The 13,373-nt window shown below is 48.2% G+C and overlaps 6 protein-coding genes across 7 annotated transcripts; 4 read left to right on the plus strand and 2 right to left on the minus strand.

Moving 5' to 3' along the window:
* Nucleotides 1-146: 146 nt before the first annotated feature.
* On the minus strand, nucleotides 147-4,631 carry BDBG_02347 (ESCRT-II complex component). Its single transcript, XM_002627630.2, has 3 exons — nucleotides 3,895-4,631; nucleotides 3,704-3,779; nucleotides 147-3,603 (listed from the first exon to the last, which is right to left on the minus strand). Exons 1-3 carry the CDS (start codon nucleotides 4,417-4,419, stop codon nucleotides 3,491-3,493), a joined length of 714 nt encoding a protein of 237 aa, XP_002627676.1. The 5' UTR covers nucleotides 4,420-4,631; the 3' UTR covers nucleotides 147-3,490.
* BDBG_02346 (DNA repair protein Rtt107) lies at nucleotides 313-4,702 on the plus strand. Its single transcript, XM_031720749.1, has 4 exons — nucleotides 313-532; nucleotides 588-1,024; nucleotides 1,097-2,492; nucleotides 2,584-4,702. Exons 1-4 carry the CDS (start codon nucleotides 434-436, stop codon nucleotides 3,235-3,237), a joined length of 2,586 nt encoding a protein of 861 aa, XP_031577024.1. The 5' UTR covers nucleotides 313-433; the 3' UTR covers nucleotides 3,238-4,702.
* BDBG_02349 (LIM domain-containing protein) lies at nucleotides 4,665-10,011 on the minus strand. The gene is made up of 2 exons (XM_002627632.2): nucleotides 9,481-10,011; nucleotides 4,665-9,318 (listed from the first exon to the last, which is right to left on the minus strand). The coding sequence occupies exons 1-2, from the start codon at nucleotides 9,563-9,565 to the stop codon at nucleotides 6,989-6,991; spliced, it is 2,415 nt and encodes an 804-aa protein (XP_002627678.1). The 5' UTR covers nucleotides 9,566-10,011; the 3' UTR covers nucleotides 4,665-6,988.
* Nucleotides 4,727-9,834, plus strand: BDBG_02348. Of its 2 annotated transcripts, XM_031720750.1 has the most exons (4): nucleotides 4,727-5,158; nucleotides 5,240-5,427; nucleotides 5,501-7,681; nucleotides 7,751-9,834. In XM_031720750.1, exons 1-3 carry the CDS (start codon nucleotides 5,004-5,006, stop codon nucleotides 6,160-6,162), a joined length of 1,005 nt encoding a protein of 334 aa, XP_031577025.1. In that variant the 5' UTR covers nucleotides 4,727-5,003; the 3' UTR covers nucleotides 6,163-7,681; nucleotides 7,751-9,834. The 2 variants fall into 2 exon arrangements, with proteins under 2 accessions (XP_031577025.1, XP_002627677.1); XM_002627631.2 differs by having other exon boundaries at nucleotides 5,501-9,834.
* Nucleotides 10,012-10,402: 391 nt separating the features above from the next.
* On the plus strand, nucleotides 10,403-11,053 carry BDBG_02350 (uncharacterized protein; the record flags this gene model as incomplete). Its single annotated transcript, XM_031720751.1, has 2 exons — nucleotides 10,403-10,558; nucleotides 10,619-11,053. 2 exons carry the CDS (start codon nucleotides 10,403-10,405, stop codon nucleotides 11,051-11,053), a joined length of 591 nt encoding a protein of 196 aa, XP_031577026.1.
* A 585-nt stretch (nucleotides 11,054-11,638) lies between these two features.
* Nucleotides 11,639-13,317, plus strand: BDBG_02351 (MFS transporter; the record flags this gene model as incomplete). The annotated part of the gene is made up of 2 exons (XM_002627634.1): nucleotides 11,639-11,881; nucleotides 11,950-13,317. The coding sequence occupies 2 exons, from the start codon at nucleotides 11,639-11,641 to the stop codon at nucleotides 13,315-13,317; spliced, it is 1,611 nt and encodes a 536-aa protein (XP_002627680.1).
* Between the last annotated feature and the right edge of the window lie 56 nt (nucleotides 13,318-13,373).

Here is a 13,373-nt window from a genome sequence, read left to right on the forward strand (position 1 = left end):
TCCAATGCAGCGGGAGAGGGCTCTATACACTCAAGAGAAGCACAGTCTGAAAGTCAAGACTGACTAAACCATATGTAGTAATATACTAACTACACAACTACATTAGGACTAGTGCAATTGGTGTGTGATTATAAAATCAGTATTATGTGGAATTAAGCCTTTACACTAAAAAAACATTGTCATTTGACACATTTGTCACTATAGACTGCCGTAGAAGTAAGCTCGGAGAGTTAACTTAATTAGTAAGTCTAAGAGGCGAGTAGGAGGTGAGAATGATGTCATGTGATTTGGCGTCGCGTTCCAACCAACGCTCGCGTCCTCAGTAGGCACGAGAGAGAACCGGACGCACCTCAACAGTACCTAACAACTCCCTCTCTTTTGCGATATCTTGTTCTCCGTGCCAAAGGCCTTTTGACCTGATGAATTAACAAATATGGCGGATGGGCAACTACAAGACGATCCGAAATTGTTCTCTCAGTGCAGAATTTGTATTATCTGCCCGAACTCAAACGAAGTTGATGATACCGCCCAGGTAAATGAACCATATATTTCCTTCCCTCGTCGCAAGTTCACTAACATCGGTTCAGCTTTCAACTGCTATCCAGAATCATGGAGGTGAAGTCACTCTCCACCGATTACCAGCGTCGTTACCCCGGGTTCATGAATTTACTCATGTCGTGTCCTCCACCATCGACTTCCCTGGCCATGATGCGGCTTGCGACGCGTTGGTACCGGTGGTTAAACCCCAATGGGTGAATGCGTCAATTTCGAAAAACAAGCTCGTCAACCCCAGACACTATAATCCTGATCCGAGATTATTCCTAAACGACGTTGTTGTCGCATGCGTGGATATTCCTGAGGGTGATCAGGATGCCATTTTCGGAGGGGTAGTGGCGATGGGAGGATTATGCAGCTCCAAAATTACGCGCACTACAACTCATCTGGTGGCCTTGACGCTGGACTCTGACAAATGCGTCAGTCTTTTAAACAGAGGCCTAGACATCAAAATAGTTCTTCCCCATTGGTACTTGACTTTTTTTTTTCCCTTCAACTCCATTGTCCATATTAATGAGGATTATCTAACGCCCTTCACCAGGTTTGATGATTGTCTTAAACTAGGGAAGAGAATCGACGAACGTCCTTATTTGCTACCAGATCCGGAGATCCTTCGATTGCGTCATGACGCGCCTGTCCGAATCACCGAAAATAAAAGTATCATTGGCGCATCAACACCAGAGCCAAAGGTTCTGTCTCCTGAATCACTGCGTGAGGAGGTCCGGAGCGATTTAAATGTTTTTGAGGGAAAGACCGTGATGTTGTCGGAAGACCTGGCGATTGCTGCACGCCTTCATAAGTCTCTTGTAGACCTGATCGTAAAAAGCGGCGGCCATGTGACAAGCAATGTCCGGGATACCGACCTATACATTTGCCGCTACCGCGAAGGGGAAGAGTACAGGTCGGCATCAAGACTGGGCAAGGACGTCGGGAACTTATCTTGGCTCTTCCATCTTATCACCCATAATTCATGGATCTCTCCATTACGGCGGCTGCTCCACTATCCACTCGCTAGACATGGAATCCCGGGCTTTAAAGGATTCAAGATCAGCTTGTCAAATTACGCGGGGGAAGCACGTATATACCTGGAAAATTTAATCGTCGCTGCCGGCGCTGAGTGCACGAAAACGTTAAAACAGGACAATACCCATCTTATCACGGCGCATGGTACAAGTGAAAAATGCACCGCAGCCAAGGAGTGGAATATCCATATTATCAATCACCTCTGGCTCGAAGAGAGCTATGCTAGGTGGCAGCTCCAAACCATTACCGACCCCCGCTACACCCATTTCCCGCACCGGACCAACCTGGGAGAAATCGTTGGCCAAACTAAAATCGATCGGTTTGCCATTGAAGAACATTTTTGGGGACACCAAGATGCTGCGGTTCCCGAGTGGAAATCTCCCTCTGCAGTCATGCGCCCGAAAAATAACAATTTTCCAAGCAATCACAATACACATATTTCAGAACCTACCAAGGGAAAACCAGCCCATCTACCAGCTCCGGCGGAAGGAACGCCTAAAGTACCCAAACCCAACAAGTCTTTAGCTAAATCTAAGGATTCGCATCTTCAAACCCCACAGATTTCCAGATTTATTGCGGAGGGCAAGGAGAACGCTACCCCTTCAACGACGGGAAGTAGAAAATCCAAAGACGTAGCCGCTGCACGATTACAAGAAATTGCCCCCGACATCGCGCTATACGAAAAAGAAAGGAAACGTGTGGGCGGAGTTATTTACGGTGGTCGAAGGAGAAGTGACCCAAACGAGAGAGCTTCTTCTCGCAAGAGGTCGATGGATCCAGAAGACGAAACAGATATTGAAGATACAAATGGTGCCAAAAAGTCGAAGCAGGCGCAAGTCCCTATTGTTATGCATCTTTTGCTCACTGGCTTTCAAAAATGGGTTGGGGATTTGAAATTGGAGGAGTCAGACAGGGTTGGTGACATTATTCCTTCCGATGCCGTTGAGGTGCTATTTTGAATTATAAGGGGCCTTTGTTTTCAGCTAACCCTTGGAAATTGTATAGCGTCTCCTACGCAAGTTAGGTATCCAGGTCGTCCAAGATGCCAACAAATGCACACATCTAGCGGCCCCATCCGTCTTACGTACGCATAAATTCGTCAACGCCATTGCCTATGCACCTATAATCCTCCACACGGATTTTGTGAATGCGTGCCTTGAGCAGAACCAACTACTGAACCCGAACGACTTCCTTTTACGTGACCCTGAGTCTGAGGGCAAATACAACCTCTCACTGGACAAAGCTAGGCTCAATGCGCTTGAAAACAAAAACCAACTGCTCGATGGCAGGATACTATACTGCGTTGAAACCATTACTGGCGGCTTTGAAGCATTTAAATCCATCGTCGAAACCAATGGGGGCCAATGTCTCCTGTTCCGTGGTCGATCTGGCATCACACTGCCAAATCGACGTCGCAGTAGTGATGAAAATAGGGGGAATGATGGGGCTCCAAGTTTTGATGAAATATATCTCATCAGCGGCACTGAAAAGAGCCATGTGCGGTTATGGCCGAAGTTCAGGAATATGGTGTTGAATGCGAAGAAAATTCCCAAGATCGTTCAGCCGGATTGGCTATTGAATATTGCCATGGCGCAGGAATGGCGGTGGAATGATTCTCTAGAACTGAAAGAAGAAGATATTCAGATGGCTGACGCGTAGCTTTGCATAACTTTGATAATGTATGTGGCACAATGTTGATATGGTGGTTTGTATGGCCATGTACATATTTTACCCGGCGTGACAGGGCGTTTTCGTTGGTTATGGTTTGCATCGAAGGCGATGGCGGCATTCTGATCGGGCCAGGCTTTCTTCCTGAGGCTTGTTATCTAACTTCAACTTACATTCTTTCTCTTTGTTTTTCTAGTAACCCAGCTCACGCTCCATATCTCCTTTTTGTTCACCCGCGCGGTTCTCAGAAAAATTTCACCCCCTGTGAATCCTCGCTGCCGAATACCTGAGCTTTGCCCCTCTTGACCAGAACGTTAAGGGACCTTGCTAGAACGTCGGGATCCATGCCGTGGAATTCTAGAAAATTTCACATACATAAGCTTGAGCATGCTCACCGATGTGCTCCGAAAGGGCCGGGTTAGGTTTATATATAAAAACAGAAAACAGCACAACAAACCTTGCGAAATAGTGGCTTCCCCTTCCGCCAGCTCATAGAGCGTAAGCACGGTATTTTTCTGCGCAGTTTCTTCCGCCTAGAAGTAATATCATGTAATCAGCAAACAAAATCCCCTAACGGGTTCTAGGGTAGACAAGACCAAAAAGAAAAAGAAAAAGAAACCAAAAAAGAAAGCAAAAAAGGAAACTTACCCAATCCGCCAAAACCCCAGCCCATTCCTCAGGTGTCCTCCACCAGATCCACGCTACGGCCTTTCCCCCAGACTCTCCACCAACCCACTCCGCCCTCCGTCCGCCTCCCTCCCCACGAACCATCCAATCAACAACAGTCCTTGCATCTGCCAGACTAAGCCGCTTACGCAGCTCCGCGTTATGGAAGAGTGGAGAGTCAACGGCATCTATGAGCGAGAGACGGTAGATGCGATGATGACGACACCAGGCCTGGATTAGCGTGGACCATTTTTGGAACTGTGAAAGGCGGGTTGTGGTGTTTGGTTGGAGGGTGAAGAAGGGTGGGAAGGAATAGGTTGCGGGGAACTTGAAGGGGGATGTTGGTGTGGTCTGGGATGCGCCTGCCGGTGCGGGTGTGGATAGGGATGGAGACTGGATGATAGAGGGAGATATATGGTTTGTCGTTGAGCCGCCGGTAGAAGTTGGGAGGAGGACAGGAGGTGTGGGAGCTCCGCTGGAGGGAGGGGGCGGAGTGGAAGTGGACATAGTCAAACTCGACACATCGGGGAATGGCGGCGAATTGGAAATGGGTTCTTAGTCGGGAGTCGGAATCGGATTGCCAAAGAGGGGAACTTCGTGCGGCTAGTATTTAGGTATCAAACAGGCTTGTTTATAAAGATCGTATCTGGATCCAGTGGCCCCGAATGCATTGAGGGTATGTGAGGAGAAAATCAGGCGCCGTTGGATACGCGTCTGGTCTGACACAGATCTGATAAGATAAATAATATAATCACCACGTGATGCCCAGATTCGGACAGAAGAACTTCAAAACTCAGCGCACAAGAATAAACACCGATGAGAAACTATAGTCGGGCTGGATGCAATGGCCTGGACCAATTGGTTTGATTTGCCGCGATTCTAATATATCTCAGAAGCTACATACATATTTTCAAGGTGATATAATTATCCAATTTATGCGACGATTAGCGGCAGGTGCTTTTCATCCAAAAAAAGAAAAGAAAAATACTCTTTCTCCGCCCCGCCGCAGCCTTGTTGCGTGTTTGCGGGGAACAAAAGCCCTTTCGGAATATACAGAAACACCCAGATAAAACACAGAAATAAGACTGGGAATGACATCTACTCCACCTACTAAGCGCCAGAGGCGCAGCGAGTACCGCAAAACTCAAGAGCAACAGATTCAGAGCGGCGAAGTCCACCTCCCTAAGAAAAGGCTATATCGGCAGCGCGCCCATGCGAACCCGTTCTCAGATCATAGATTATCATAGTAAGTAGTCTACCAAACTTCTCCGAATTACAAACTGCAGAAATACGGCAGGAAGCTGACTTGTCTGATCTTTCTGTCTAGCCCAATCAGCCCAGCACATATGGATTGGTCGACGCATTACCCTGCGTTTGTAGACCCAAATCCGGACAATGTAAACCTGAGTGGTGCACGGTGCTTAACAAAAAATGTGGAGATAGCGGATATTGGATGCGGGTTTGGGGGATTATTAGTCGCCCTAGCGCCCTTAATGCCAGATACGCTGATGGTTGGTAAGTAGCTCGTTTCCCAATGGAAACAGGAAACAGGTTTGGCAAACATGTAGACCTAACCGTGGTAACACAGGTATGGAGCTCCGGTCTCAAGTCCTCGACTATGTGACGGATCGCATTCGCGCTCTCCGTGCACAACGACCCGCACCTCCCCTTCCCAGCCCTAACTCACCATCCACACCTCCACCAACAGCTGCTTCTGCTGTTTCACCATCGCAGTCCCAATCGCAGTCACTATCGCCAGCCCCCTCCTCGTTCTCACAGTCGTCGCAAGCCAGCTACCAAAATATCTCCGCTATCCGCACGAACACCATGAAATTCCTCCCGAACTTCTTCGCCCACCGCCAGCTCTCTTCCATTTTCATCTGCTTCCCAGATCCACATTTCAAAACCCGCAAGCACAAGGCGCGCATTGTATCGTCATCGTTAAACGCGGAGTATGCATATGTTCTCCGGCCTGGTGGGAAGTTGTACACCATCACTGATGTGGAGGAGTTGCATCGGTGGATGGTTAGCCATTTTGATGTTGGGGGTGGTGAGGAGGAGGCGGGAGAAGAAGGGGGGATAAATACTGTAAAGGAGCTGTTTGAGCGGGTTGGGGATGAGGAGCTGGAGCGGGACCCGTGTGTTAAGGTTATGATGGAGGAGACGGAGGAGGGGAAGAAGGTCACAAGAAATAAGGGAAAGAAGTTCGTCGCAGTATGGAGGCGAAAGGAAGATCCACAGTGGCCATGAACAGATCAGATCAAGCTCCTCACTAGCCGTTATATATACATTTGAAATTTGAAGATGCGTTGTTCTAAGGGGCCATTCCGAAACGTGGAAAGCAATCTTCGAATTTTACAAGTCAAATCACTACTCCGAGTTTGTCACCGGTCATCCGCCAGCATGGACCGGCTCTCCTCCCAAAGCACCTCGGGGTTTGGATGGCTGCAACCGCAGTACTCGAAACGACAGCCCCTCCTAACAATTCAATCCCGTCGAAATAAGCAACGTCAAGGACAAACGTATTAGAAATCGAATTTTCAAATACAAACTCTCAGGAGAACGAGCAAATACACAAGAGCTAGCGATGTTAAATAAATAGCATAAAACTCCGACAAAGCTCCCAAAACTATTTCAATCAAAATTAAAATCCCCACTCGCAGACACAACCTACTCTATTATGCTTCCATACCCCAAAATGAGTTCAGGTTCACAAAACGGCAAGCAAGAATAATGATAAGCACGGGAGCCCCTGAAGGGGAACCATAATGCAGACGATAAAAATTGAGAAAACCGAAAATACCCAAAAGCAACGCTCACAATAAACGCAATACTACTTCATCAAATTCGTCCGAAGAGAGCTACTGACAATCCGTATCGATTCGGGGCAAACTCGAAACCATATTGTTTAATAGCAATACTGTTCCACATGGTGCACGGCTTCGGTAGCAAAACAGGGCGATCAATGTCCAAAAAATGCCGTACACAGGGCCACCATGACCTTTTGAGCCAAAGTTTTTGTATTCCGCAATAGAAGTTGAAGAGATATATTGAACCCAAATATCCCAAAAATTAATCAAGCTTTCAGCCTTCGTCCCTCGCAAGCTTCGCAAACAGCGGTTTCAATAGGGCCAATAATCGGACGTCCCTTTCTCGTGAATCTCTGTTCCGCTTCCCTGACAAAAAAGCGCCCTTCAGAACCGAAACTGCCACTGCACTCGCTGCACACAAAGCACTTCTCATGCCATTGGCCACCGAGAGCGGTAACCACAACATCGTCGAGCACCGGCTGCTTGCACCCCTGACAGCGGGAGGCGGTACGTTTAGAATGACAACCGACGCACCACGCGTACCCAGCTTTCTCCACGAAAGGGGTAGTCGGCGTGAAGGGGTCACCGCATTCAGCGCAGAAGAAGTGACCGACATGCCACTCCGCCCCGCACGCGACGACAACTTCGCCTTCTATAGGCGTCTTGCAGCTCTTGCACCTTGGGCTGAAAAGCTCGTGGAAATCTAGATGACAGTAAAATCGTTTGTCATTGGCTCCTTCGTCGTTAGATTCAGCGTCCGCTAACCTTTCTGCTCGTTTATCTTCGGGTTCCTGGTAGAAAGCGACACATTCAAGTGGGGTCTGGCAGTGATAGCACGTGAAGCATTCGGGGTGGAAACGGGATTCGCAGGCTGTTACTATGCGGCCGGCTATGGATAGCCCACAAGCTGTGCACGATGCGGTCGGAACGCCAGTTCGGGTATAAGGTGTGTACCAGCGGTTAGTAGACGAACCTCTCGAGTTTATGGAGTTCTGCTTTCTATTTTGGCTGATTTCCGGGTTTGGTAGTGGTCGGGGCTTTTGCTCCGCAGCCTTCATCTCAGAAATTGTCGGTGGTGCGGAGGACGAGACAGTGGGTGCTGCTGAATCGTCTCCACAAATATTGATGGCTGGAACCGAGGGCTCGTCCGGAAGGTTGATAGTAGGTACCGCACCCACGGCAGGGGGTGTAACCTCCACGGTTGGCTCCTTTATAGATCCCCTAAGACTATTTCGTGGAGAATCTCTGGGAGAATTGCTCTGCGATTTATCTCTCCAAGACGGGTCGAAGCTCACGATTGGGCGGCCAGGACGATCGCTAACAGCAGTGGGCATAGGTAGCTTGGTACTGCGATCCTTGCGTCGCATGCTCGTGGCTGCACGAATGTCGTCGCTGCGGATTTCTTTACCATCTTTAGTATCCTCACCATTTGTGCCACTAGTGGCAGAGGGGGAGGGAGATGGATTTTCTGTATAAAGAGGGTTCCTCGATTGCGACGGCGGATTCCTATGAATGTCTAACACAGATTTCTTCTCTTCCGGAACTAATTTCCTAGGAAAAGGCCGGGCACCTCGAGGCAATGAATTTCGAGGCTTAACTTTCAAAGCTGAGCTTGGCAGTGCGGAGTGTGTGGTCTCAGCGTTATTTAGAGCTCCGTCCTCCTGTGGTTCCTCATATATTTGATCCTCTGGATTTCGGAAGATGCCCTTCGCTGAATCGTTGCTGGCAATTCTCGTCCGCGGACTGACTTTCCTCCGTGCAACTGTCTTGGGGGAATTGGAATCCTCCCGGGCCACTGCAAAGTTAACGTTAGGCTTTTGTCGCAGGGTTCCATTTTTCGTGATAAAGATAGTTTCATTATCCTCAGGAACCTCAACGATTTTCGGTGGAACATGGGTTCCTGTGGGATCTCCTCGCCTTTGGAATTCAGGGCTTTCCCTGCCTGTACGACTCCCATTCGATGAACTATCTGATGCAGATCTGTAACCTCCTGACGAAGAAACACTTCCATGAGGCCCCTTCTTCAAATGTTGACGGAATCGATGGGTGCCATTAAGGTCGGGGTTCCGGTAGGCAGCATGTGGATTAAGCTTCGGAAAGCCAGAGGTCTGGTGGCTCAGTACCAATTGTGTAGCCTCCTCCTGGGCTGCAGCATGCAATCGCTTTTCCTCATCTAGAAAATCCATTTCTTCTAAAGCTTGCCGTAACGACCGTGCTTCCTCTTGTTCTATCCATCTCTGGCTCCGTACTTTGTATGTTCCCGTCGTCGACCTAATACTCGCGGTTGGAGAAAGGCTTCTTGATAAATCATATGCTTGTTCTAGATCTTCTTCTGACGACTGCCCAGTGGATCCACTTCCATGGGAAAGTCCTGAGGTTGTTCTGTGGTGCGATAGAGCACTTCTTGAGCGCTGATAGGGCTCGATGGAGGAAAGAAGATGGCTTTCTGAGTTCGCGTTCATAGAAAGTGCTGACGATGCACGGGGTGGTATATCACTCCTGAGTCTTTGGCTCAACGAGTCATTCTTTGTAGGCAATGGTCGAGATCCATTAGGGCGGGGGGGTCTATTTGTACGCAGGTCCTTTAGGTATGTTGCTATGGGGAGAAACGGGTCAGTACTCATTGGCTAGGTAGCTCCTTGTCTGAAGCATAGAAGACATGCAAAGATATAAACAGCCACAATCTCGTACGGGACGAACCCTCCATAGTTATGGTAAGCTAGGTACAGGAGGGGAGGGGAAATGAAGGGATACCGACCAATCTGTTCCTCGTTCATGTAGCTTGGTCCTGGAGGGGACACCTTCCGGGTCCCATTTTTGGATCGTGAAGCACTGTGAATCATAGCTGCTAGATGAGTTCACTGAGGGTTACCCTGAATATGACGAGATCAGGTTATGGGGTCATCAGTAATATCGTGGACTATGGAAGCTGTAATGGTGGCTTTGTATACGGTTGTTTGGTGGTTTGGACCTAGAGCTGAGCTTTTATAAATAGGAGTTTAGAGCAATAACTAGTTTATAGTATTTGTTGACACGGAGGTTTAGCAGTGTTTATTGACAACACTTGATAATTCTATGGTGATATAGCTGTAGGAGCATTAGAAGACGGGCAAGATGACCGTATTTATGTGTCTCACCCTCCGCTGTCTTCCTAAATTCCGTGGCAAGCAAGCAATCCACGTTTCTGCCCGGGCGTCAAGATTCCCTCTTTCGGGCATCGTATCAACAAATGCCATGTCATACGTCACGTGATCCGTCGCTTGGACAACGCAGCGCCCACGTGAGTCTTGGCGTCTTCCCCAAGCCCTAAATACCCGATTCAGCTGTTTTCGGGCTGTTTCTGGCAGCAGGAATTCTTTCGTTTTGAAATTGGCTCCTTGGTAAAAAAGCTGTAGATTGAATTCTGCCATTTATGAAAACTTCTCACATGGCGCTTTTGGAGTTCATAGTTGTGTTCAAAGGTTATTATTAGTACGCGTGTAAATTCCGGAGCGCCATGTAATGGATGTGGCTTGTCCTCTTGAACTTAAAAACAACCAGAAAGCACCTTGCTCATGGAACATCAGCTAATGAAGAATTCATCTCAAGAACTCGGAATTCCAAGCAGGACAACTTTCAATCTCTTCTGCTTTCCAATTCTGGGGGCATCCCGAAAATGATTATGGTGCCGCATATCAAATATGAGCGCACCCACCCGGCTAATGAGTTTGCCAGCTTTGAAAGAAACACCCTCCTCAGTTGAGAATCATGAACTTCTTGAATTTCAGCAAAGGCCGCCAGTAGACTCTTTATCAATTGAGAGGATAGCAAGTCCATTTCATACCAGTTTTGGGATCGTTGGTTGAGTATGGTTTGGAAAATGCACAGTTGAGTTTATATAAATTCATATCTTACAGACCTTTACAGATCTCGCCTCAACGCAGCAGCGATATGGAAATCCTCAATTCTTCGGCTTCCGCCTCGCTGCAAACGGTGTTTGTGTGTCAACAAGTGGCGAGTGTAGCCCAGCAGCAACTGCTTGGTTTATAGACAAGCTCAAACTACCCGTCATCCAGAAGACGTCCTGGAATCAAGGGTCAAGTCAAAGAGATCGATCATCTCGTCGGGTTCAAGGGCTGCACAGCAGAAGACCCACCATTCAAATACGGAGGATGGATCACTTCTGTTTCATTATTTTCGTTTTGATCTATCCCGCCCACAAAGTTGCAAAGTCGCAAAGTCGCAACGAAACGCCAAATAAATATGATCTCGACTGCGCTCGGTCCCTGGTCTGGCTTTCCCCGCAATCGGCAGTCGGTAACCCAAACCCAAATTCTTCCCGCCCGGAATGAAAGATGGCCTGAACTCTCGGTGCTTGCTTACTATTGTTAGCATGATTGCTTGGTATCGACTGGCTCATGGAGCCGGCGAACCCTGCCAATACCCCACATCGCGACAAATATTTAGTCAGAATTCGGGCTTTTCTACCAGCTTGAACCCTCTCAAGCTAAATAATCGATAGTATGGCTCTCATCAAAGTCGGGAGGGTTCTCCATTAGCCTAGGCACCGCGAAAATCACTCATTTTCAGGCGCGGCTATGATGAAACCTGACCATTTTGATATTTTCCTTTCCGCCCTTCCTGGTTGCGCTGGACTTTGTCTTGAATTAGGGCGGCTATTTTTCTATAATACCCAGCAATATTTCCTCATACAAAGGTTGATCTGCAGGATATATATGAGTCAAACTAATTTTCCCCATAGAACTCTTACTTTTACCTGTTCCTGGGTTCATTCATCCTTCATCATTTTCACACCAGAAGACCGTCAGTCCTTCATGACATTGAAGCACATCTTAAATTAAACCTTGGCGTTTTGAAATTCTAGGTGCTTGAGCATCCACGTTAATTTCCCTATCCGGATATGCCTTGATACAGACATGGCCAATGATTCCTCGAAAGAGATTGCGGTTGAGAATGACTTGCATCGGGCCGCTATAGAGCCAACTTCCAGAGAGAAAGGACTGTCAGCAGAAAGGATTCCAGAAAACGATATCAGCCAACAATCCGACGAATGGGTAGACGAGAAGCCCCCTGAGGATGTCCCGCCAGATGGTGGTTATGGATGGGTGTGCGTGGCATGCTCAGCTTGGATTAACGGAAACACATGGGGTGTCAATAGTGTAAGACCTATTCTGCCAGTGAAATGATAAGCAAACAGCTCATGGCCTTCCCTGGTTTTCTCAAATAGTCATATGCCGTCTTCCTATCATATTACTTGTCCAATGATATCTTCCCCGATGCCAGCGACATCACCTACGCTTTTACCGGCGGCCTAAGCATGTCATGTTGCCTCCTGGTCGCTCCCTTGGTAACACACCTGGTTCACCTTTATGGCAATCGACCAATTCTTAATGTAGGAGTTGTGATCCAAACAATTTCATTTATCGGCGCCTCCTTTGCTAAGGAGCAATGGCAACTCTTTCTGAGCCAGGGTGTCTGTTTCGGGTTCGGTATGGGTTTCTTGTTCATTGGATCTGTCGGGGTTACATCACAGTGGTTTCTCCGCAAACGAAGCATCGCAACCTCCATTGCAGCCGCAGGCTCCGGTATCGGCGGATTAACTTATTCTTTAGCCACGGGCTCCATGATATCGCGATTCGGGCTTGGGTGGACATTTCGTATCCTCGGTATTATCACATTTGTGGTCAATCTCATCGCGGCCAATCTAATCCGAGACCGAAATAAAGCCACCGGATCGCAATACAAAGCATTTCATTTCCCGTTGCTCAAGCGGCCTGAATTCCTCCTATTACAAGCATGGGGTTTCTTCAGCTTGCTAGGATACGTCGTGGTGCTCTTCAGTCTCCCCAACTTTGCGCTATCGATCGGACTCACCGCACATCAGGGCAGTATTGTTGGTGCTGTCCTTAACCTTGGACAAGGATTGGGTCGCCCAGTCGTTGGTTTACTCAGTGATCGCTATGGCCGTCTCAACATGGCCACCATTATCTCGATTTTCTGCGGTGTATTCTGCTTAGCGGTCTGGACCCCAACGCAAAGTATGGGTCTGCTATGTTTCTTTGCAATCATAGTGGGAACTGTGGCAGGCACCTTCTGGACCACCGTTGTTCCAGTGTGTGTTGAAGTGATTGGTCTCCAACAGCTCCCCAGCGGATTAAGTCTCATCTGGGTTCTTATGGTTCCGCCGACAACCGTTGCGGAGCCAATCGCAGTCGTCGTGAAGGATGATTCGAAGAAAAATCGAGCTTATTTATACTCCCAGCTATTCGCAGGACTCACATATATCGCTGGCGCCTTGTGCCTGTGGGTCGTGCGCGGTTGGAAAATTGGCGATAACATCGTTACTGCAGAGAGAAACGCGGCCGCAGATGCTGCCAATGCTACGAGGAGGCTAAAGATTAGTGGAAATCCACATGATCCAACGGCTGGTGTCCCAGATGGCAGCTGTATTTCTAGAGAGAAACCTCATGCCCCAACCCAACCAACCCTATCACCGCCAGCACCGACCCCAGGTCCTATTGTTCCTGCAAATACAACGAGTTTATGGAAGCCTACCCTCCTTCTCCGCAGGATGGTCGCTTGGGAACTTGTTTGATATCGCCTAGTAAGAGCATTCCACCGTCCACACAAAACACAAGCCGGCATATTTGG

This window comes from Blastomyces gilchristii (genome assembly GCF_000003855.2).
Source record: "Blastomyces gilchristii SLH14081 genomic scaffold supercont1.3, whole genome shotgun sequence".
Lineage (NCBI taxonomy): Eukaryota > Fungi > Ascomycota > Eurotiomycetes > Onygenales > Ajellomycetaceae > Blastomyces > Blastomyces gilchristii.